General features: G+C 34.7%; 1 protein-coding gene, 1 long non-coding RNA gene and 1 pseudogene across 2 annotated transcripts; 1 reads left to right on the forward strand and 2 right to left on the reverse strand.

The window, feature by feature from the left end:
• Positions 1–6,850: 6,850 nt before the first annotated feature.
• On the reverse strand, positions 6,851–9,890 carry LOC121790121 (alpha carbonic anhydrase 7-like). The gene is made up of 4 exons (XM_042188402.1): positions 9,731–9,890; positions 7,393–7,610; positions 7,178–7,284; positions 6,851–6,991 (listed from the first exon to the last, which is right to left on the reverse strand). Exons 1-4 carry the CDS (start codon positions 9,831–9,833, stop codon positions 6,961–6,963), a joined length of 459 nt encoding a protein of 152 aa, XP_042044336.1. The 5' UTR covers positions 9,834–9,890; the 3' UTR covers positions 6,851–6,960.
• Positions 9,891–18,778: 8,888 nt separating this feature from the next.
• On the reverse strand, positions 18,779–21,157 carry LOC121790119 (annotated as a pseudogene).
• Positions 21,158–22,541: 1,384 nt separating this feature from the next.
• Positions 22,542–24,731, forward strand: LOC121790120. The gene is made up of 2 exons (XR_006048197.1): positions 22,542–23,922; positions 24,043–24,731. It is a non-coding gene; the product is annotated as an uncharacterized LOC121790120 (long non-coding RNA).
• The last annotated feature ends 1,414 nt before the right edge of the window (positions 24,732–26,145 follow it).

A 26,145-nucleotide genomic window follows, 5' to 3' on the forward strand; every position in this document is an offset into this window, starting at 1 on the left:
AGTGCTGATAACTAAAGTCTGCATATTCTCATTGACTGTGAAAACATTGCAGAATTTCTTTGATTGTATTACACAAAATATCTTGAAATCTTCTTTCTTGACCATATTACTAATTCAACAACGGATTCAACTGGAGAAGAAGAGTTACCTCTACATATTTTTTTAAAGAAATATTGATGCAGTTATAGAACTATAAGTCTGCATATTCTTGACTGTGAAAACATTGCAGAATTTCTTTGATTGTATTACACAAAATATCTTGAAATCTTCTTTCTTGACCATATTACTAATTCAACAACGGATTCAACTGGAGAAGAAGAGTTACCTCTACATATTTTTTTAAAGAAATATTGATGCAGTTATAGAAGATAAGTCTTGGAGGCTAAGAAAAGTATATATTTGGTTTTATTTATTTCCTAGTTAATAGAATTAGGAGATAGAAAAAATATTAGTTATTTTTGCTTATTATCTTTGTAGTTATTTCTTTCAATAAGTTTAGGATTTTTTTAGTTATTTTCTTTCCATAAGTTTAGGATTTCCTTTGTCTATATAAAGGCATCATTGTTGATCTTAAAAGACAGACTTTGAATATATAATTTTGCATTGAGTTTTTATACTCCAAAGTTCTCAATTAGTTTGAGTTCTTTATTACCAGTTCAGACATTCTCATATTTCTCCGTTCATTTTGCATCAATTGGTATCACGATCCAGGTTGATTATCAATGGCTGAACGTAGATATGGCAGCAGACGTGGCGATGCTCGTGGTAGCGGTCGTGGTGGGGGACTTGGTGATCTCCCAAACGAAGAGGCTGCACGACAGCGTGATCTGCGCGACATCGAGAACGATGATCTGAGACAACAGGTTCGAGACCTCCAACGCGACATCGAGAACGGTGATCTGCGACAACAGATTCGAGACCTACAGCGACGATTGGCGCGATTGGAGAAGCGTCGGGGAAAATCCAACCCGATGAGATCTAATGCGTCAGAGCGTCGTTCTGTGGACGATCCGTTATTCAACGACGTCCAATGTGGCCAGTCTAAGCCTGTATACGACAAGGATATATTGTCGATGCCGGTGTATGACAAGTCCATATACGACGAGGATATATTGTCGATGCCGGTGGTGTATGATACACCTGTATACGATGAGGATATATTCTATGAGATCTCCGGATTGATCAGCGGATCGCCACCTCTTTCCGTAATATTTGGCAACGCTGTTGAAGATGAGGGCGTTGTCGTCGATGACGATGAGGAGTACGACGAGGACATCTTCAATAATGGAGCAGCTGATGAAGATAATACAGCATCAGTGGTCTTGATTGAAGACATTATGGAAAAACTTGTGAAGGAAACTTTTGTATCTAAAGCTGCAGGAGATAGTTATGTCATTAATACAAAAAGAATTTTGACTATGAGTTTGATGCTGTAAAAGAAGAAGTCGATTTGCAAGTGGGTTTTGGTATTTTGGATCAGGATCCTGTTAAAGAATTTGTTTTGTGGGGCACGAGTTTGATGGATATTCGAAAAGGATGATGCACGATATCCAGAATGGAATTGGTTTGTTAAGGAGGAAGTGCGAGATGAGAAGATGATGATGATCGTGACAAAGCAGACTCGAGGATAGACTCGAGGACGAGTCTTTTTCAAGAAGGGGAGTATGATGCAGTTACAGAAGATAAGTCTTGGAGGCTAAGAAAAGTATATATTTGGTTTTATTTATTTCCTAGTTAATAGAATTAGGAGATAGAAAAAATATTAGTTATTTTTGCTTATTATCTTTGTAGTTATTTTCTTTCCATAATTTAGGATTTTTTAGTTATTTTCTTTCCATAAGTTTAGGATTTCCTTTGTCTATATAAAGGGCATCATTGTTGATCTAAAGACAGACTTTGAATATATATTTTGAATTGAGTTTTTAGACTCCCAAAGTTCTCAATTTAGTTGAGTTCTTTTATCTATCAGTTAATCATTCTCATAGTTTCTACTGTTTCTTGCATTAAATATTCCATCTTCTATATAGAAAATCCTTTATAAATTATAAATCCTATGTATATTTAAATATCAATTTCTCATAATAAAATAAATATGAATTACTGTACAAAACAAGTTTTTGGCATAATAAATAAAAAAGAAAACAATAAAAGATTGAAGAATGAATATTACCGATGATAACTAACCACAAAAAAATTTCTCCGTGCTCCTCCTGATGGCTTAAGAAGAACTGTGAAGTTTCTGATTTAGGATTATGGATATCAATTTAATAAGATTATGCTTAGTATTTATTGATAATAAGTTGCTTAATTGCAATGAAAAGTTTGTTCGTATGGTAATTGTCCTTTTCTAATAAGTATTTTTAAAAAGCACCAAACCCTCATAAGTTTTGAGTATGCGTATTGAATAGATCAATAGAATAGGTAAAGGACTAATACTTTCTCTGTACCAAGATAATTGAGTCGTTTCTTTTTTCCTGTTCATTTAGAAAAATGATAGTAATACTAGTTAAGGACGAGAGAAAGAAATGTAACAAAGAGAATAATATAGATAAGACTTTAACTATTATTATACCACCTTCCGTCCCACAATAAAAGTCACATTTTGCTATTTCAGTCCATCTCACATAAGAGTCACAGTCACATTTCATTTTTACCATAAATGGTAAATAGGCCCACATTCCATATCTTTTCTATTATAGCAAACTTTTTCAAGCCTATTAATACCCTATGACCGGCGTCAAATCATTCATCTCAGAGCTTCCAAGGCATCTCCTACTTCACACATAAATTCCTCTAATTTTTGGGTAAGGGAAGACTAAAAACTCCAAGATTAAACCTTTGGTTTTTATTTTAATCAATTCTTTTGTCTAGAAACTTTAATTTACTATTTTTTACTTGTCTACTAGTAGCTAAACTGTAATAATTATAGAGATTTGAAAGTAACACTTATTTATTTAACCAAAGAAAGAACTCTTATATTCGATCAAGTAAAAACATGGAAAGAACTTGGGGCCGCGTGAGTAAAGCTATTCCATTAATTTTTTAAAAGTAATAAAGGTGACATTAAGCTAAACATTCGACGTTCATTCACGAACAAACTAAAAAAGAATAGGAAAAGGCGGAGTGTCACAAATTAAGAAGATATGGTTGTTTAGCAATTGTTAGTTTCCAAGTGGAAGATTGTTGAGTAAGGAGATCAAACCCAATATATTTCCTATCATATTCTCCTTAGAAATACTCCATCCGCCCTATAAAAATATATGCACTTTCCATTTCCCTCCCGCCCCACAAAAATGCGTGCATTCCATTATCTCAATTTATACCTCTATACATCAACTTATTACAACTTATACCACCATTAAATACTACTAATATGTGAGTCACACTACCCACTAACACTACTTTAACTATCCTGCTTCTCATCTCTCTTACTTTACCAATTTGTCTTTATTCCCGTGCCATATCAGTTGTCCATATTTAATGGGACAGAGGGAGTATGTTTCGTGGTGTGATTAGAATTTGTGTTCTTTATTGTATACATAGAGTTGTTCTCTCAATATAAATTGCATCCGAAATTTATAATGAAACTTTATGGCTTATTATCACCCATAATGTAGAGACATATCTGTGAGACTAATGGACTTAAGCTGGGATTGAACTTGAGAATTAATTCATTGGACTGAATTAATTAAGTGGCATGCATTCTTTGTGATGGCCCAACTCGATTGCGGTCTGTTACTTACCTAGGGGCGCCGGATTGCTGCCGCGTGGCAACTCCACGAGGATCGTGAGCCGTGAGTTGGATGTGTGGGTGTGATTCTTCGCCGAGTGATAAGTCATATGACTCATTCACTCATCCCTAATTCAACACTGTACACACTCTCTTTGATAATTCTCTATGTCTTCTCTCTAGAATTCTATTTCTCTTTCTTTTCTCTCTCTCTCTCTCTTTTCCTGATCTTCGCCGATGATATTCTCCGGTCTCTCCTTCTCCTCTTCTTGTGAATTCTGAGTAAGGATCCGTCAACTCCTGTGTTGATCAGTTGTTTTGTTCAAGATTGAACGGGTGAGTTCAGATCTGTTCTAAGGAGAAAGATCTTCGACGATTCGTTGAGATATGCGAGATCCGTGACACAGCTGTGTTTGTGAGGTGATTTGTCGGCTTTGTGCTGCTGTTGGTCCGTGCGAAGTAGGAATCGGTGGATCCCTAGGGTTTGGGATTCGATTGGTCTCACGGTGTTCCCATGTGACTTGTTGGTGAAGATAGTGGAGATCTTTGCCCTGTGAAATTACGTGTGCAACTGAGCCATATTTCACTTCTTCTGACTTGTTCTTAATTCTTCATTTGTTCAGACCCGTTAGGATCTGATTCATTGTGTTACTAATCCTTCTACTTAGTGTGCAGGTTAAGCGCAAGGAGATCTTGGCTTGGAGTCAGAACCGGGTCAAGGGTTTATGACTTATCTAGCTTCTAATCTTCATTGTATTTTGGTCTGTGTTCTTAGGAGACTGACCATCTCCGTCTTGCAGTGTAATCAAAGAGGTCTCGGTAATTAGTGAATTCCGAATGGTCTAATCCCTATAATATCGTATCACACTGAGTAAATAATTCATGTGTTCATCTTTTTATACACCCTTTATTTTTAAAAAATATTCATTTTCAGCTGGATCGTGAGTGTGATAAGGGGGCACATGAACCATAAAAAAAGGTACGCTTAAACATGGATTGCAATATAGTAAAAATTTATATAAGGTTATACTATTGTAGGGGCATGTTAGGGTGCCACCACCGCTTAAAATAACATCATACCACCATTTCTAGCCAATCACTTGTACACGTGGACCGAATAATAAGCTGTCACGTGGCAAAAAAAAAATCTGAAAACAACGGCCAACAATATGCTGGTCTTTATACAACAATTTTTCTTAGCCAGCAATATCCAACACGCTATACAACAATCTATAGATTGTTGTCTAGCGTATTGAATATTGTTGTGTAACGTTTATAATATTGCTGTATAAGTGGTGTCACGGTGTCACTTTAAGATGGGTTGTCATTATAACACAAACCTACTATTGTATTGATAATATTTAGCTAAGAAATTTTGATTCTCTTTGATAATATATTTATACATCAAAATTTTGTATTAACACGTCATAAAATGAGCTTTGTACTTTAACTCAATAACTAGGCTAAGTAAATGTATTAGCCGTTGTTTACTATTCCTCCATTTCTTCATGGTTGGGTCATTTTTCTATATCGGGAAGTTCCTTTATAGTTGAGTCATTTCCATATATGGTAATAATTAACTCACTTTTTCTTTCTTACTTCATTTCTCCGTCTTAGTTTATTTTTCCTAAATTATTCAATTTTCTACTTTATTCTTTCTCTTATTTTATCTATTTTATTATCTACTCACTAACACACTAAACATTCATTTATTAAAATTTGTGCCTAAAAGAAGTGTCTCAACTAATGGAACGGATGGAGTACAATAATTTTTACATGCTTGATTCATATATCAATAATATTCAATTATTAGAAATAAAGAAAAAATAATTTTTACAAACTTTAAAATCCACAATATTCAAATAAGGAAATTTGGTTTGATAAAATAGAGTGTTACTGACGCATTGCATGCTAGATTCCTTATAAAGAATGGGGATGATACTTTAATACCATTCTCCCATTGAGAGGTTGAAGTGGTCTTGCGTTATCTTTGAAACCCTGTATTAGAAATAATCATATTAATATTAATTAATAAAAAATAAAAATAAATTTCTATGTATATATTCATATAAGGTTACGAACATAGTCGTGAATTGAAGAAAAAAAATGATAAGGTAATGCTAACAAGTCGGAAAAAGGATCTCAAATGCGATATCACATCATCGAGTCTACACGACCTCAAATTTTATTAACTTAATTATTTATGATAATTTGATGTAAATTTTAACCTTGTTATATATATATACATATACAATAAGGCTTAAATTTATGATGGTTATACTCACGTCATGGACAGCTTTCCTCAATGTTGTAATTTGCTCCTTTGATGCCATGCCGTTCTCACCTAAATTACAAAAAATAAAAAATAAAAAACAATTTCATGTTCATTGCATGTCATTTATTTCTTATTTCTTTAATTTATATTATTGCTTAGGATATCAGATTGACCTTATTAAGGAGTGTCCAGAGAACATCTTCTGTGCACGGAGGAGATGTGAGAGAACCCATATATCTATAATACTTTCTGCTTCCAAACTTGATATCCCATGGATCAACATCACCCAAGTCAATTTCTTCTTCACCTTTTGTTAATTATTAATACTTTCTAAAACCTGCATTCGATAAATTTTCATTTGTTAGTACAAGTTCTTATACATTCTGCCGCATAAGATTAAGAGCTAATTGGTGGACAATCAATTTCAACATTTGAAAGTTCGAATTCGAATCACAATCCCATGTTGAGGCCTTTTGATTTACGAGCATCTAAAGAGGAAGTTATTGTAACAATTAATGAAGCGTATTGTAATCAGCACGACATTTTTTCTCATTCATGAATAGGTACATGTGCACCAAAGTGTTTGAGTTGTAACTAGAAGATACTCTCCCCGTCCCATTCTACTCACATTTTTCATCTTTACAGCATAAATTTAAGCATAATTAGTGTAATAAAATTAGCATTTCAAGTATAATAAGAGAAGTGCTAAACAAAGGAACACTTAACTAACTCTAATATCTTAATCAAATACGCTAATTTTTGTTTAAAATAAAAATAGTGCAAATAGTTTGTAAAAGTCCGAAAATGAAAGTGCAACTAACATGAGACGGAAGGAGTAAGTTACATTATTGCAAGATGACGATTATACCCCTTACCACTGACCTTGTCGAGAAAATGATCAGAACGTCCTAAATGATATAGAATAGCAATTACAACAAACTGTCCTTCGGAGCTTCTATGGACCATATAGCAGTTCCATGTCGTACCTATAATGAAGGTACGTACAATCTTACAATGCAATAATACTATATTCATTTCATCAAAAGTTGTTTAGGTCATATCACACGAGATCATCTATTACCATATCCTTTAAAACCACATACTTATTCAATTCACCAATATACACCAACAAAGTCAACAAAATGCAAAATTGCTATGGTAGAAATATGAACCTTCGTCCTCCGAGCGTATGTTCAGAAGGCGTGTGCCAATGACACTGTACTAAATCATACTTGTTGTCACTGAGATGTACGCTCCCGGCATATCTATTCCATTCAACCTAACAATAACAGTTAAAATCATACATGACGTCTCATGTTCAATAATTTTTTTGATTAAAACAATTTATATTCTTAAACAAACAATGTAATCACCAACGTAGTCATACCATGATGTCATGTCCTCTATTCCTTAATACAGCAAGAGCTGGTCTATAGTTTCTTCTCAATTTCCCTATTTGAGATGAAACCATAACTCTTTTCTTGATAATATTGATTGGGGATTGGAAATTTCCAATTGAACATAATTTCCATTCTTCTTTGAGACTTCCCCAGTGTTCTGTTCCTTTTGAAGAATTCTTCAAATATGAAAATTCATGTTCATTATCTGTAATTAGGACACATACTATTAATTTATATACTAAGTGAGTTTTATTGTAATAAGATACTATTATAATTGAAATGACAAATAACAATTCTCTCCTAATTGTTTCTTATAGTTTAAATATGAAAATTAAGGTATAATGTTGTGAAAACAATAGTTAACAATGATTTTAAAACATTGCAACTACACATTTTTATGGCTCGTTTGCTAGGAGTGATCAAAGTGTATAGTATAAATACGGAAAACATACTAAATATCATTATTCTGCATTGTATCATTATCCCACATTTATTGTAAACATTAAATATATTGAAATATCAGTATACTTTGATTTTTGGTACAATATGTTATCATACCGAAAGCTCTTCGTATGGTAACAATGTGCATTTTATACGCCATGGAACCCTAAACGTTTAGTAATATATACTATTCCTTCCGTCCTATAATAGATGTCACATTTTCCTTTTTAGTTTGTTCCACAAAAGATATCACATTTCTTTTTTTTTGAAGAAGTTCTCTCTCACATTAATATAAATATACTACTATTTTCTCTCTCCACTTAACACATAAAACAACATCTCCTAAAATTCGTGTCTTTACCTAAGTGTGCTATCTGTTATGGGACGTGGAGAGTACCATAATACTACGATATATACCTATTTTTATACCACGATAGCAATATATACCAAATTTTTGGTATATCATGGTAGCCATAGTATACCGCTACGATATATACTGAATTTTCATTCCACACCAAATATATATAATGGTATAAAAAAGATTTTGGTATATCGGTATTTGATTATGCTGTACTAAAATCCAGTATATCTCAAAAATATACTTACTATCCAGATTTCAGTATGGCATACTAAAAATTGGTACAATATCAGTCTTGAAAATTGGTAAAATTTCGATAATGTATGGACATGTTATCACTCATACCGAGTATTCTATAAGATATACAATATGAATATGAAAGCTTTGGTAAGGTTTATCATACCGGTTTATCTCTAAAGTAAAAACAAAAAAAACATAGTTAAAATGGTGATAATTTTTTATAATGAATTAAATAATGAAAAATAAAATTAACATAATTATAAAAGTTAATATAAATATATAGACATATATTTCCTACCTTCCATGCTACTTGATGCGTATCTTTTAAGTACAAAATATAAGAAATAGATGTTTAAAGACTAAATATAGATAAAAAGAAAGTGTAAATAATGTAAGTAGCTTAAGACAATCCAATATGAAACAAGGTGCAAGTAGCTTAAGATAATCCAATATGAAACAAGGTGCAAGTAGTTTGAGAAGGGATTAGTCTATAAATGCATGTATATATATTTATGGAAATTAAGTTATAATCAGCCACGTTGGAGTGAGGGGGGCTCTTGTCCCCATCAGTTTTTCTTTTAACCTCTAATTATAGTATATGTAAACAAATATCAACATGTGAATTTTGTAGTGCAGTTGATTGGAGACTATATCTGTTGTCCAATAGATCACGAGTTTGACTCCCAGTGATGACGTTTTTACCTATTTATGCAACTTTTTTTATTCTTTTTTCTATTTATGCTTCATAATGTGTATATTTTTGTTTCTCTTTACTATCTATTTTTGGAACATAAATTCCATTTGTTTCTTTTACGCAACTTTTTTTATTCTTTTTTCTATTTATGCATCATAATGTGTATATTTTTGTTTCTCTTTACTATCTATTTTTTGGAACATAAATTCCATTTGTTTTATTTTACACCACTAATTATGTTAATTTTAATTCTTTGTCACTTCGTAATTGTTTTCTTCCATCATTACACTCATAATAAAAAAAAATTAAAATAATTATTGTATTCTGTTTATTATGATTTATATTTTTGTTGATGTTTTCTATGGTGACATATAAACATCATAAAAAATTCGTTTCCATCCATTATACAGTATTTACGTAAAAATTGAAAATATCGATTATTTCGAACTTCCGAAATCAAGAACATCGAAAAAATCCTATAAATATTAATAGTAATTTGGGACCCACACCGTAAAACTTCTGGCTTCACCACTGGTTATATTAGAAACTTAAATCAATACATAATACTACTTAACAATTTATAATAACTTACCAACTTCACCATCTCGATTTTCAGAATGGATGGCCATGAGAAGGGAAAAGCCAATGAGACATGTAGTGAAACGATGAACGGAGCTGCTCCTGATGCTGCCCATTCCTGCCGTGAATCAGTGGTGGCGCGGCGGCTGCTGGTAGTTCTTCACTTCCTCCGCCTTTTGCTGAATAACTGATCCAAATAATAGAATCAAATCAAATGTTTTAATTAGTCTAAACCCTTGCATGCATGCCTATATATTAGATATATATTTCCATTAATGGGAAAAATGAGAGATTTGGACTCCTAAGATTGTGGAGAATTAGTCACAAATCCCAATATTTATGGGTCATGTAAAGGTTATGAACATTAATATGTGTCACATATTGTTAGCTGATTTTGTTTTCTAGTTTCCTTGTTGTGCATTATTGACATTATGTCCATTTTATTGTTATTTAAGTTATTTACCATTCTTAAATGGACTGTGATTGTCATTTCCTAGCTTTAAGTATTTATTTATTTATAGAAAAATATGTGTATATTGATTTTTTGGTTATGTACAACTAGGCCCGGGGATGAATAACTATAAATTTCGCTATATATTTTGATACATAATAAAAAGAAGAACGACGAACCAATTTTTTTGCTCCAAAGTTTAGTGTGTAGACATCGCACACTTCTTCACATATACTATTTCATTATCAACACAATACTAAATAATTTTATATTTGTTGACCATGCAGAAGACTGAATGATACAATGACACATCATCATATATTACACACAACTAACCACATAATACATTTTACACAAAAATAACTTTGTTTATGATAAAATTTTAAAGGAGGTACTTGTTATGAAAATAAGTAGGGAAATTGGTCACTAATATCATGAACTTTGCCCAAATTTTGGTTTTTTTCCATAAACTTTTAAATTAGTACCATAAATTATGAACTTTCAGATTGATTTGGTATTTCCCATGGCGGATCAAGAGTAAAATCCGGCTAGCTTATATGACATTTTGAATCCTATTTAGCAGAATTCTTATAAGTGGCATGTCAAGTTGGCATATCTATTTGGAATATTAAACACAATACTATTTTTCTTTAACAAAATAAAAACTCTAAAAATAAAGAAATAAAATAAATTTAATAAAAACACAAAGAATTCAATTAGAAACACACACATGTGACGGTACGCTACAAAAATTAAAACACATAACCTTGTTTTCTCTCATTCACAAACGCTAGGAACACATTTTAGGAAATTTCTTCAAAATTCTTGGATTATTGGGGAAATACCAAACCAATTTGAAAGTTCATGATTTATGATATTAATTTGAAAGTTCATGATTTATGAAATAAATTTGAAAGTTCATGAGAAAAAACCAAAATCTGGGCAAAGTTCATAATATTAGGGACCAATTTCCCAAATAAGTAATACATACTCTATGACCGCTATTTAAAGTCAATTTTTGTTATTTTAAAATGTCTGTAATTTAAAATCTCATTTGTTTTTTTCCATTTTAGATAGATGGACCCACCATTTAACTAATTCATTACACTCACATTCCACTAACTCATTTTCTATTTTTGTTAATAAAGTCAAACAATTTCTTAAACCTCGTACCTAGTCTAAACGAGAATATAAATAACGGGCGAAAAAGTAATAAAATCATTATCAATGCAGTTACTGAACCCCCTCTAAATGCTTTCCGGATGCCCCATCCAATATCTATATTCAAAGGCGGACATAGGAAAAAATATAGTAGGAATTCTACTAATACTTAGGGGTGGATGTTAAAAAATATTACTAGTAAAAGTTCTAAGTATATATGGAATATATACTTAGGGTCACGTTATATAGGGTCGCATTATAATGCTAACTAATTTTCAGTCCAAAGTCTCAATTTTGTATATTAAAATTATCAATACATGATATAAGTATATCAACATAAGACTGGATGTAAATATATCAGCATAAGACTATTGATATACTTAAGTGGATCCATTCACGTAAAATTATTAGCAATTTATATTTATATTTACTTATTTAATAAAACGGTTCGACCGATGGTTCGACCGGTTGGACCAGTAACCTTGCCGGTTTGCTTGCCGGTCCGGTTTTTAAAACATTGGTATATATGAAAAAAATACTTATCATATAAAAATCACAATCACAATAACTATAAAAAGTGTATAAATATTTTATATGTAAAACTAGTCTAACACATCTAACTAAAAGAATGAAAAACTTTCATTTTACAATTAGGGGTAGGGAATTATACCGAAATACCGGACTTACCGTACCGAAAAATACCGAAAATACCAATTTTTCGGTATACCGTAGTTTTCGGTACAGTATGATACCGTACCGAAAGATTCGGTACGGTAACGGTATTAGATTTCCTATACCGCGGTATACCGTGGTATACCGAATTTTCGGTATACCGGTATATACCATCAAACCGAATCGTCGATATATACCGACACTTCGGTATACCATGGTATACCGGTATACCGATTGATTATTATATATTTTAACATACTACATATATATATTTATGTTATATTTATACTAAAATTTAAAAATATAATTCTCTATTATATGAAAATAAAAATTAAACTTGTTTTTTTGAATATTTTGGTATAATAAATTTTTTTCCGATATAACAAGTATAACGGTATGTCGTACCGCAGTTCGGTATACCGCAAAAGTACGGTATACACGGTATGGTAACGGTATCAAAAACTACCTTACCGAATTTTTCGGTATATACCGAAGTCCGGTATACCGAAAATTTCGGTAAGGTATCGGTATGGTGTTTTGTCATACCGTAACTTTCGGTACGGTATATGGTATGACACTTATAGTACGGTATACCGTACCGAACCACCCCTAGTTACAATTGTGTTTGTGTTGCTACAGTGATGATAACTAAATTCTGCATATTCTCATTGACTGAAAACATTGCAGAATTTGTTTGATTGTTTCAAAAAAGATTGCACGAAATATCTTGAAAATTTTGTACTGGATCACTACTAATTTCATTCAAATCTAGTTCATCTTCTACTCGGGATCGACTTCCTGCTAATTCAACAACGGATTCAATTGGAGAAGAAGAAGAGTCACCCCTACATATTTTTTTAAAGAAATATTCCATCTTCTATATAGAAAACCCTTATAAATTATAAATCCAATGCATATTTAAATATCAATTTCTCATAATAAAATAAATATGAATTACTGTAAAAAGCATGTTTTTGGCATAATAAATGAAAAAGAAAGCAATAAAAAAATTGAAGAATGAAGATTACCGATGATAATTAATCACAAAAAAACTTCTCGTCCTCCTCCTGATGGCTTAAGAAGAAACTGTGAAGTTTTTGATTTAGGATTAGGGATATATTTAAATAAGATTATGCTTAGTATTTATTGAAAATAATAAGTTGCTTAATTTCAAACGGAATATGGTTTTTGGTTGAGAGTATATACGTCAACTATTTTTGTAAAGTTTAATTCTTTCACTTTTATCGTTTAGAAGCAATGTGTTAAATCAAACTTTTCCCAAAGTTTGTGACTTTTTTATGTAATTTGTGAGACAAACCTATACTCATGGAATTCTTTTATTGTTCAATTAATCTTATGCGTCAAATGTCTCGGCCATAATAAAGATTATTTAAGTTTTGAAGCGAGGATGATATTTATTAAAAATAACAATAGTAAAGATATCAATCACTAGTTATGAACAACTAAGCAATTTTGAAAATTAATTCTTTGATTGTTATGGAAGTTGGTCGAGAGATAGCTCATGCATGTGCATGGTGAGCTGCGGTGGAATGCAGCGCATATGATCAAGAAAGTGAAGAAAAGTTGGTTACAACATATAGCCGTTGGAGCTGGGATTAGGCGACGGTTATTTCAAGAAGTGAAACTCTTCTTCACTAGTTAGTGTGTAGTATAAATAGTATGCAGCTACAACTACTGTAATTAATCTTTGTATCTTCACATTCAACACTTGAGAAATAAAAGAGAGTTAGTTTTTCTGTTGCAAAATAGAGAGTTGCTTCATCAACCCTTTTTTTTTATCTTGTTCTTGCTCGTTCTTGCTGATCTCGATTGAGTTCTTGGCCTCTAATTTCTTCAATTGGCGTCGTCCGGTGGGAATTAAAGATCATTTGAAGTTGCGATGGCTGCGCGGTTAGAGGCAGAGAAATTTACGGGCAAAAATGATTACGGTTTGTGGAAGATGAAGATGAAGGCAGTCCTCATCCAGCAAGGTTTGGCCGAGGTGCTTACTGCTGCGAAAGCTGATGATAAGGAGAAAGCGGCCGCGCTTGATGAGAAGGCACAGAAGAAGTTTGATGAAATGCAGATGAGAGCTCATAGCACCGTCATCTTGTGTTTGGGCGACAAAGTGCTACGCGAGGTGCAGACAGAGACCACAGCTGCTGGCATTTTGAAGCGGCTTGATGAGATCTACTTGGCCAAGTCTCTAGCCAACAGGCTCTATATGAAGAGGAGGCTTTACTCCTACAGTTTTGCAGAGGATAAGTCGATTGTGGAGCAGCTTGAAGACTTCAACAAATCCATTGATGATCTTGAGGCAGTAGATGTCAAGATCAGTGATGAGGATAAAGCCATATTGGTTCTTAATTCCCTCCCAAATTCCTTTGATCAAATGAGGGATGCAACTTGTATGGGAGGGATAGGCCTATTACTCAGGCTGAGGTTAATGCAGCCTTGATGGCGAAGGAGCTTCAAAAGGGAGTCACTCCAAAGGTGTTGAGAACTGACAATGGATTGGAGTATCTGTCTAGAGAGTTTGATCAGTTCTGTCAGGAGAATGGTATTAAAAGGCATAAGACAGTACCAGCTAATCCACAACCGAATGGAGTTGCGGAGAGAATGAATAGGACATTGCTGGAGAGAGTAAGGTGCCTGCTGAGTTCATCTGGTGCAAAGAAGCATTTTTGGGCAGAGGCATTCTCAACAGCAGCCTATCTCATCAACAAATGCCCAGCCTCTGGAATAGGTGGAGCTATACCTGATGAACGATGGTATGGCAGGAAATCAGATTACTCCATTCTCAAGCCATTTGGGTGCAAGGCCTTTGCACATCAGAAACAAGGAAAGCTTAGTGCAAGGGCTCTGCAGTGTGTTATGATGGGATACAAGAGAGGGGTTAAGGGCTATAGGCTCTGGTGCCTAGATCCTGGGAATCAGAAGATATTGGTGAGTAGAGATGTGGTGTTTCTGGAAGAAAAGATGCCTCTACTTGATAAAAATTCTGGGGCTGAATCTGGTGCTGAGAAGGGAATTGATGATTTTCACTTTGAGGTGGAGGAAGCAGATGGTATTTCTGGTGTTCCTGGTGATAGAGTTCAAAGTGATATCATTGATCTGACTGATGAATCTCAGGGGCAAGAGTCTGAAATTGGGCCTCAATCAGATCAGCAGCCAGACCTTGCTGATTAACAGTTGGCAAGGGACAGAGCTAGGAGGCAGAATGTGAGACCTCCAGCCAGATATAGTGACAGTGAGATGTTGTTCTATGCCCTCCATATTGCTGAGCAGATAGAACTCAGTGAGCCAACCTACTATGTTGAGGCAATTGCTGGCCCAGAATCTAAGCAGTGGATGCAAGCAATGAGGGATGAGATAGATTCTCTGATCAGGAACAAGACTTGGGTCTTGGTAGATAAGGCTGAATTCAGAAAGGTGATTGGCTGTAAATGGGTGTTCAAGAAGAAGTTTGAGACATGCTAAGCAGAAAATGTAAGGTTTAAAGCAAGGGTTGTGGCAAAAGGCTTCAATCAACAAGAAGGCATTGACTTCAATGAGGTCTTCTCTCCTGTTGTGAAGCATAACTCAATCAGAGTTTTGCTTGCAGTTGCAGCTAGGAAGAATTGGGAGTTGGAGCAACTCGATGTGAAAACTGTCTTTCTCAATGGAGACTTGGAGGAGACCATCTATATGTCGCAGCCACAAGGATTTGAGATTCCTGGAGCAGTAAATAAAGTGTGCATGCTCAAGAAAAGCCTCTATGGTCTAAAGCAAAGCAGCCGCCAGTGGTATTTGAAGTTTGGACAGAGTCTTGCAAGGCTAGTATTCTCCAGATCTTTGTATGATAGTTGTGTATTTGTGAAGAAGCAGAAGAGAAAGGAGCCTGTGTATCTTCTACTATATGTAGATGATATGCTCATCTCTGGTCCTGATGTTGCTGAGATCAGAAGAGTGAAAGCACAGCTTAAGGCTGACTTTGAAATGAAGGATCTTGAAGTTGCTAAAAGAATTCTTGGGATGGATATAGTCAGAGATAGAAAGGAGGGAAAGCTGTGGCTATTTCAAACTGAGTATATCCAGAAAACCTTGAAGAAATTCAAGTCTGATAATATGAAGAGCACTTCAACACCGATGGCTATGCATTTCAAGTTGAGCAAAGAACAGAAGGCTCTCACTGAGGTGGAGAAGGAAGAAATGGAGTTGATCCCTTACTCCAGCATTGTTGGGAGCTTGATGTACATGATGATTTGTACAAGGCCAGATATAGCACATGCCATAAGCACTACAAGCAGATACATGACAGCCTACGGAAGGCAACACTGGAGTGCACTGAAATGGACAATGAGATACCTTAAGGGTGCTGATAAGTTGGGAATACTATACACCAGAGATGGTGGAGCTGAGAAAGACCCTCTGGTAGGATTTTGTGACTCAGATTATGCGGCCAACCTTGACACAAGAAGGTCACAAACTGGGTATGTCTTTACACTATTTGGGTCTGCTATTTGTTGGAAGTCAGGGCTGCAAAATGTAGTAGCTCTTTCAACAACCGAAGCTGAATACATGGCACTAACTTCAGCAGTAAAAGAAAGCAAGTGGCTGAAGGGACTCATATCTGATTTTGGATTGGAGCAGGAGACAGTGGCTATCCATTGTGATAACAGTGGTGCAATTTGTTTAGCAAGGCACCAAATGTTCCATGAAAGGAGCAAACACATCGACGTGAGACTTCACTTCATTAGAGATGAAGTAGAGAGTGGAAGAGTGAAGGTGGTAAAGATAGATACAGCCCACAATCCGGCTGATATGCTAACTAAGCCACTGAGTAAAGAGAAGTTCGAATATTGTTGTAGATTGGTGAATCTGCTGGCAACAGTTTTTTGAGCTTGAGCTATGCTTCGACACAAGGTGGAGATTGTTATGAAAGTTGGTCGAGAGATAGCTCATGCATGTGCATGGTGAGCTGTGGTGGAATGCAGCGCATATGATCAAGAAAGTGAAGAAAAGTTGGTTACAACATATAGCCGTTGGAGCTGGGATTAGGCGACAGTTATTTCAAGAAGTGAAGCTCTTCTTCACTAGTTAGTGTGTAGTATAAATAGTATGCAGCTACAACTACTGTAATCAATCTTTGTATCTTCACATTCAACACTTGAGAAATAAAAGAGAGTTAGTTTTTCTGTTGCAAAATAGAGAGTTGCTTCATCAACCCCTTTTTTTTATCTTGTTCTTGCTCGTTCTTGCTGATCTCGATCGAGTTCTTGGCCTCTAATTTCTTCATTGATTAATTATTAACAGTACTTTATGAAAACTGGAAAACTAGGTGGGTTGGGCAAGGTCGGCAGACCCTCCACTAGCTCCAGAGAACTCCATTTGATCGATCTCACGATATTTGCTACCCTACCCGTCTCTGACCGCCGCTGCGTGCTATCTAATCGAAACAAATTAATGATTCACATAAATCATACATGTCTAAAACGATTGATAAATATAAAATGGAAGCGTACATTGATTAAGATTCATGATATTTTGATGATTCTGAAGAGTGAAGTTAGATCTTCCAAGTGTCAACTTTTACAGAGAATCTATTTTTGTTTTGTATTCTGTAATATTGATAGGAATGAGAATCTGTCGATGTATTTACAGGTTGCACTTAGGGATTATGACTCCATATTTAAAGAACGATTTCATTATAACTTTTATTTTATTTTTATCCATAAAAAAATACTGATAGGACTTCAATATATATTTTTAAGTTAATTATTATTAAAAAAATATATACTTATCATACAAAATATCTAAGTTACAACAATAAAAATACATAAAATATACAGTCAAGAAATGAGTTTATGTATTTCTGTTCGCACCTTGTTTTAACTGTGAAAAATGAGACTCATCTTATTTTTACTGCGAAAAAGAAATGCCTCAAGTAATGACAGATGGAGTGTTAACTTGTTTTAACTGTATGCCACACCTTGTTAACTAGACAACAAATTTTTGAATATTGCTCCCTCCAGTCCCCATTAAATGTCCCATATTTGATCAGTATGGTTTTTAAGAAATTATTTGACTTTTAGAAAAAATTAGTAGAATATGAGTCCTACTTTTATATATTCCCTCCGACCACCATTAGGAGTCTCATTTATGAGCGGCACGGGTTTTTGAAAAATGTTAAGAAAAGTGGGTGAAAAAAAGCTAGTGAAACATGTGTCCCAGTATATATTAGTTTTAAATAAAATGTGAGTGGAATGAGTTACCGAAAGGTGAGACTAACCCTATTACCATTTATGGTAAAAGTGAACCGGGACTCCTATTCGCAGACAGACTAAAATGGAAAAATAGGACTACTATTCACGGACAGAAGGAGTATTAGTTTTATAATAACATGTGAGTCAGAATGAGTTAGTGGCGAGTTTTCTACCAAAAATTGTAAAAGTGAAATGAGATCTTTATTGAGGACCGTTCAAATAAGGAAAGTATGGGATATTTAATGGGGACTGGAGAGAGTATATGTTAATAAATGTTACTTTAAATTATTAAATTATTTGATAGAGCAATCTAATTAATCAAAAAACGGCATATGTTGAAGCATTAAAAATTATTCAAAAGCCACTTGAAAAATTACAAAAGAAAGTGTTCGACATTCAATGCATTTAAAAGCAGATGTTATTTTAACTTTAATTAGCTGAAATATGCAACACAAAAAATGACACGAGAAAAAAAAAGGCCTAATTAACACACACCTCTTAATAAAGACAAGGAAGTTGTTTATACAAAAAATTATGACATTTAGATCAATTATAACCAATCGATTACAATTTATATTAATTCCGTTAACTATAACTGATAGCTAATTGAATATTCAACCCTACTTTTTGCTCTTTTACATACTTTTTGAATTATATGGTGTACATTAAATAGGTACGATACATGCATGAATTCCACAATTCTCATTCCCCTCTACTATTAGTACACTTATTATCTGGCTTCATTTATCTCCTTTATTTCATTCCTTTTAATTGTATTTTTTTTTTTTTGCTTGGAGTTTCAGTGCTGTTCCAAGGCGTTGGCCCTCGGGAAAATCCTTTGCCCGGGCGCCAAGATGGCGAGGGGATCATACAACATTTTCCTCCTCAAGAAAATCTCCCATTTTGCTCCAAAATGCGCTATCCACTCTTGTGTGGTATTATAATGAGGCAAATATTGTTTGATCCCCATATTTGACTCACTAATAAACTTTACAATCCGTCTGTTTCGCGCTAAAATGGCATCCAGACCGTCTTTCCCTGCAGAAGACGGCACTGCTGAGCTCAAGAACGCTACCAAATAGAACACATCCTCCTCAGGCGTCACAAATGACGTCCCGTTTTTCCATCTATGCAAATCAAATTCCAAAAATGCATCAAATTTGGAAACATAACATTTCCATAAATGTATGTAAATTACTACTACCTAGATTTGTTAACAGGGTAGATCAAAACAGGGCCATTGCTTGTGTCCTTGACAATGTTGTGGAAGACTTCCTTAGCAAAGCCATGGATGCTGCTTCTCGGCACGAGTAGATTCAGCCACGGATGAGGCACGTCCCACAGGTTGTTCTCGCGGAGTTTCATCTCCGACACGTGGACTCTGTCTAGGAAGTCCACATAGGAGACCTCGGACATGAACAAGGTCGGGCGGATGAAACTTAACTCGGCTAAAAGGCTGTCCACTTCCTGCATCATAACCGAAAGTAAACCGAGTGAATCACTGATTACGAAACGAGACTAATGGTATCGGTGAACCTCACCCGTTCAATCGAACCGACGTCTTCTAAGTTGAAATACTTTGCCAGTTCCAAGCAGAACAGAACCCTTCCTGCGGAAGTGAACTGTTCTGCTTGGACTGGATCCTTCGGGTTGAAGGAGGATCTCCTGTTGTTTAGTAGTCCGGTTCTGTTTATCACGACGAATCCTTCCAAGTAGTCAAGAGAGTCTCGTGAAGAGGATATCAAACGCTCTTGATCGTTGGTGAATGTGGCGAAATCAGAGTATAATGCTCTGATCCATTTCACCTGCTAGGAGAGGGATGTAATCATATAAATAAATCATATTGTTTCATTTTATAGTAGCAAAGATTTGTTTTATTACCTTTGCAGGAGCTGGTTCCAGAGCGATTCTGGCCTCTGTGACGATCCCAAACTGGCTAATCCGCCGAGAACTGCGTTGAAGAGATCGGCGTTCTGCTCGTCCGAGCACGTAACCACATCTCCCCTGCCTGCAGTTATAGCTAATTAGAAACTTAGTAAAAATAGAGACTTTGTAAATGACACGGGTTTTAATGCAAAATGGGTTAAAGTAAGAGAGAAGAAGAGAAAAAGTAGTGGAATTAATGTTAATGGATTATGTTATTCATTTTCTAAAATGGAAAGTTTCTATTTTTTGAAAACAGAAAATTTCTATTTTTAGAAAACGGAGGGAATACATAATTCTCTTTTTTTTGTGGGATGCATGAGATGATGGACCTGTGACGACGCGTAGGTGGTAGACATTGTTAATCTGAGGGCCGTGCCGGAAAGCCTGGCCGCTGATGCCGGCATTGGAGAGAGTGCCGCCGACGGTGAGGTGGAGGTAGTCGGTCCAAGATTTGGGAGTGAGGCCCCTTTTGAGGCTCTCATGGAGGATGTTTATCCATAGCTCACCGGCCGAGTCGTCCACATAGGGGTAATGGTCCGCGGTGTGGAACGACATCCCCGGGGATTTGTAGGACTCCATGTGGATGACCACGCCCTGGGGGGCCAGGGACTGGCCCTCGAGGGAGTGGCCGTGGCCGCGAGCGGCCACGGTGAGATGGGAAGTGAGGCCTAGGTTGAATACATGTTTGATGATGTGGGCAATGTTGGAGGTGGAGTTTGGGTAGAGGACTGCTGTGGGCATGAGATGGTATCTATTGCCAAAGTCTTTAGATGCATGGTTGATGTTGTGGAAGCTTAGGTTGCCATAGAAAGGCATTGTGTAAAGTGAAGGGTGGTTGGTGGGGAGGTGGTTTCTATTGGTTGTGATGCCAAGCAAGAAAAGTAGTGCTATTTTGAAAACTAGAGGTTTTAGTCTAAAGAGTTTGTTGGATTGTGATATGAACATGTCTCTTAATTGATATTGTAGAATTTGTAGTAGAGTTGGAGTCTCTCTCTCTATAATGTATTGATGTTAATAGAGTGGTGAAAGATTCACAAGAGAATATAAAGGCGAGAGGAAAAGTACTATTGTTCCTATCTTAATAGAAAATTACATATTTTAAAACTATTTATATAATTGGAAATTTTACGCATTTGTTATATATCCTATTTATTGATGCTAACATAGAGTATATGTAAAGATGAATGACCTAACCTAATACTAATCCATCGTGTTATGGATGCCCTTATATAGTTATATTGAACTTTTATTTGTTTGATAGCTTAGGGTGATAGATACTTGACCTACAATATTATGGTGGGAATTTAGAGGCCCCATGTCTTCTTTAAACATTATAGAGACCGATCATATAACTACTCCATGATATGTGATTTGTGACCCAAGATTTGGAGCCTATCATTTTATGCGTTACCGTATAATTTGAGTTTCTGATTTTTATTTTATTTTAAAAAGAGTTCCGGCAGGAGGTGAGATCTAAATAGATTGATTAGTTTTTATGTTACTATATAACACATTCATGAATAATATTTCACTCGTTAAACTTTTATTAAATACGGAGTGTATATTATATTGAAAGTAGTGGTCATGGACCCAAAATGTGGGCCACAGAAAATTTAGTCATGTGAAGAATTGATTAAAATGGGATAATGAGATAGTAATTTGATTAAAGAATCAAAGGTGTGCTTACTTTCATGGCTCGGTGCTCCCTTCAAAAGATCTCACAAGCATATGTGGATGTCCGTGTTTTATGTTATTGCATGTTGATTGGGATATTAGAAACAAAATGATTTTCCAGAACTTCAAACCCAACTGGCCGGGAGTTCGAGAAGAGACGTCTTTTGTGGTGAATGGAAATATGGATTAAAAGATGGTGTCCGAACTTCCCTTTTGCGTCAGGTCTGGTGAATTGATAACTTGGATGATGTTAGAAGCTGGATGAGTGCACGGAACACACGATATGGTGTTTATGGGTCTGCGGCGGCAAGTAGACCTTAATTTCGGGTTAGTGTCCGTTTTTTTGCATTGAAAGCCTTGATATCGCTGTTTGTGGCCTTTCTTTTTTGTTGGTAGCTTTGTTGTGGCCATTCGGACAGCTTGGGCATTTTTCTGTTTATCAAAAGAAACTACTAGAAAATCATACTAATTGTCAAGTAAATAGTAATATAGTAACAATACAATAAGTTACTTGCCGAGTCATAAATGATGCCTTGGATACCAACAATGAGACAATTCTGTATTATGTCACACATAAATACCAATAACTTTTCATGTTTTCCCACTGAAAAATAAAATATTGTTCTTAGTTATGTATATAGTTCATCCATTAGCAATTTTGCTGTGTTTGTTGTGTTGTAGGGATACCACTTCATTAGGTTGTTGAAAATATGTAATAATGCCCATTTCTCATAAACTGTAAGTTTAATACGCACTCAAAAATATATGAGTATTATAATCAATTTTCAGGAATAAAACTAAAAAAAAGTTTCTATGGATTTCATTTAGCTAACACAATCATTTACTCCTTAAAAGGACTTTTCTTGTCATTTTAATGGAATTTTGGGCTATCTTAAAAAATATTAACTCGTTGATTGATATTTGTCGCACTTTGTAGATCAACTGGCTAAAATTCATTTTTTATGTTTTCATTGGCATAGTTCAATATTAGTTAACTACATTCATGTTTTAAACTTAAACAGTTAAATTAAATCTTTTTACATGATCAAAGTCAAAAGATATACGGTTGATGTTGAATTTGTTTGTATGATTAAAAAAAATATATACTCCTTCATCCCATAGAAATATGCCATATTTCCTTTTTCGTCCGTCCGATACAAATAGTCACATATCCATTTATGGCAACGTTTTTCTCCTTCTTTTTTACCTTTTCATTTAGGGGCCCACCATCCAGTACACAATTTCAACTACTTTTTCTCCTTCTCTTTTATTTTACCAATTATACATTAAAACCCGTGTCAACCCTAAATGACCTATTTATATGGGACGGAGGGAGTATATTGGTTTTTTCTATTATTTGAAGCCCATCCAGTATGTGTTTAAAAATTTAAACTATGCTTAGATAACAAAAGTGCTCCCTTCATCCCATGAAGAAGACATCTTCCTTAGGACACGAGATTTTATTTAATGTTATTTTGTACTATGTTAAATGGAGAGAATAAAAAAAGATAAATAGAATAAAGTAGAGATAAAAAGTGTCTTATTTATAGTAATAAGTTATTTTGATTGAGACTGACTAAAAAGAAAGTTAGTCATTTTTACTGGGACGGAGGAATTACAAAACAACAACCACCGTATTAAAACTCTCATTTCATTTCATTGAAATTTTACATTTTTAAATGGCTGAAAATATTTCTTAGTTTTTCAGTTGAACTTCTATATATGAGAGTATTAATTTTGATTAATTTTGTGGTTTATAATAATAGTCTTATAAATCTTTTCACTATAAGTAGCCTATATTTTTAATAAGCGATAAAATGTTATAAGGTATAAATTGTAATGGGGCACAAACAATATTCTGGTATGACAAGTGGATGAAGGAGAGAGCTTTAAAATTATTTTTCCAAGGCTTTTCATGTTGTCAATCCAGATAAACAAGCTCATTGAGGAGATGAGAGTTTAGGAGAATCAAAATTGGAGATGGGTCTTGAAATGCTCATTGAGGAGATGAGAGTTTAGGAGAATCAAAATTGGAGATGGATCTTGAAATGGAGGGGAAATCTTTTTACTTGGGAGGTGAATCTTGTTGAGGATTTTTTTTTCTAGCCATGAATCGCTTAGTTTTGAAAGAAAACAAAAAGTGTGTGGTTGATCAATAAGTCAAATGTTTTCTCTTCTTCTAACTTTATTTTGCAGGTTACTTGACGTATTGACAACATGAGCACAACGAAAAACCAAGGATGTCTTGCTTGGAAAAACGTTGTCCCACCACGAGTAATCTTTTATGCTTGGTTTGTCATTCAGGGAAGACTCAACACCAAAATTAGGTTTCGCATATTTTGTACCCAGAACTTGAAGATGATAAGTATGTTTTATGCAAAGAAGAGTAAGAGAGCCTGGAGCATATCATTTTTAGCCGTAAAGTACCTTGTGGTCTCTGGTACTTTTGTGAGCGGTGGAATATCTCTTTTTTGCATTCTCAAGGAACCAATGGCGTGCTTCATCGCTTACATGAACACTCCTCTACTCAAGTTTGACAAAAACTTTGGAGCTTTATGTCATTGCTTTGTCAATTTGGAGGAATAATGTCATTTTCAAGGATTGTAACCGAATTGGGAGCTCGAAATATAAGACTTATTTGGAGCCTTAGATCATGAATTAAAAGTTGGTGTCCGAATTTCAGCATCCGAATAGAGTCCTTCACCAACGACTTAAGCGATCTCAAAAGTTGAACCTAGCTAGGGTAACGTGTTTGTTTCCTTGAATATGTTTGCTATCTTCCAAACTGATGGGCTGCTCTTTTGCCTTTAGGCTTTTATGTTTGCTTTGTTGTTTCTTGAATTTATGAATTAGATATTAGCTGTTAATTTTATTTATTTTTGTTAGTTTTTTTTGGGTATTGTCATGGGGCTTTTGCATTTTGAACTTTCAAAATAAACACTACAAATTGGTGTAGTGCACTTTTTTTTCTATATGTGCATTAGATGCGCCAAAATGCTCAAACCCCAACGAGAGGGTGAGCAAAGAGTTAAAAAACAAAGAAAACAGACCACAGCTACTTGGAGCACTACGCACACCAGGCTAAGAAAGCGAAGACAAAGAAACAACTCTTAGCCTAACCTTACATTAGCACAAACGCCGCAACCACAAGAAGCTAAAAAAGCCAACAGACCCACATCAGTCGTGTACCTCCTGTAAAAATGGAAAAGAAAGAAAGCTAACCCCATGTGGACATCGTAGTCTAGCTCTCTGTGCGCGTTCCACTCCGTGCCACATTCTTTGGGAAAATGGGATTCTTTTTCCGTGCACTCTTTGGTTCGGACTATCCTCCAATATTGTGTAGGTTATCCATCACTTGTTCTGGAGACAATGGAAAGTCCCAACACCATCCATGTATCCACAGACCAAGCCGCCATAAGAGCCTCTTCTACTCGAATTCCCAATTAGGCTTGAAATCTTGAAACACGGCCATGGTGTAGTGCACTTGATTTCGAGATTAATCTATTCAGTTAAATTGATGAAGGGTTCGAATCGGAGTAAATAAATTTATTAAAGAAACTCAAGTAAGTGGTCGACAAGTATTTTAAATTAAAGCACTTAATTGAATAATTGAATTCCAAGAGCCAAATATAGGGGTGCTTAAACGGTTCTCCGATTCTCGGTTAACCGGAACTGAAACTGGAACCGGCCGGTTAATTCCGGAACCAGAACCGGATTTTCCAGTTTCGGTTCCGGTACCGGTTCCAACTTTTTAAATAAAACCGGTCCCGGTTCCTGTTCGGAATCGGAACCGACCGGTTCCTAACCAGGAACCGGATTATAATTCAATTTTATTTTTTTATAATTTAATATACCAATAAATTTAATTGAATTGAATTAATTTTGAATTAAAGTTAAATAATTTGAAACATTGAGTGATTTTAGATTTAAACAGTGTTAGATTTGCGAGCTCTGTTTCTGAAGTATTTAAAATGTTTAAACCGTGATACTTTGGATCTACAATTATTTCCCCAATCCATTTTTGATGAACTAACTACAATGAGTAGGACATCATAAGTTTGTTTTTAATTTTCAAAAAAACTTATACAAATACAGTATCATTTCATATGATAGAAATTTAACTTTATAACAAATTTATGTAACAATTTATTTAACATACGATTTTAACATGTTTAGGAATAATTTATTAACTATTCCGTTATAATCCAAAAAGTCACAACAAGATCAATTAGTATTAGGAATTCCATTGCATATTTGTTTAGCCAAAAAAAGGGAAAATGAAATTCAATTTTAAAACTT

This window comes from Salvia splendens, unplaced genomic scaffold (assembly GCF_004379255.2).
Source record: "Salvia splendens isolate huo1 unplaced genomic scaffold, SspV2 ctg415, whole genome shotgun sequence".
In the NCBI taxonomy this organism is placed as follows: domain Eukaryota; kingdom Viridiplantae; phylum Streptophyta; class Magnoliopsida; order Lamiales; family Lamiaceae; genus Salvia; species Salvia splendens.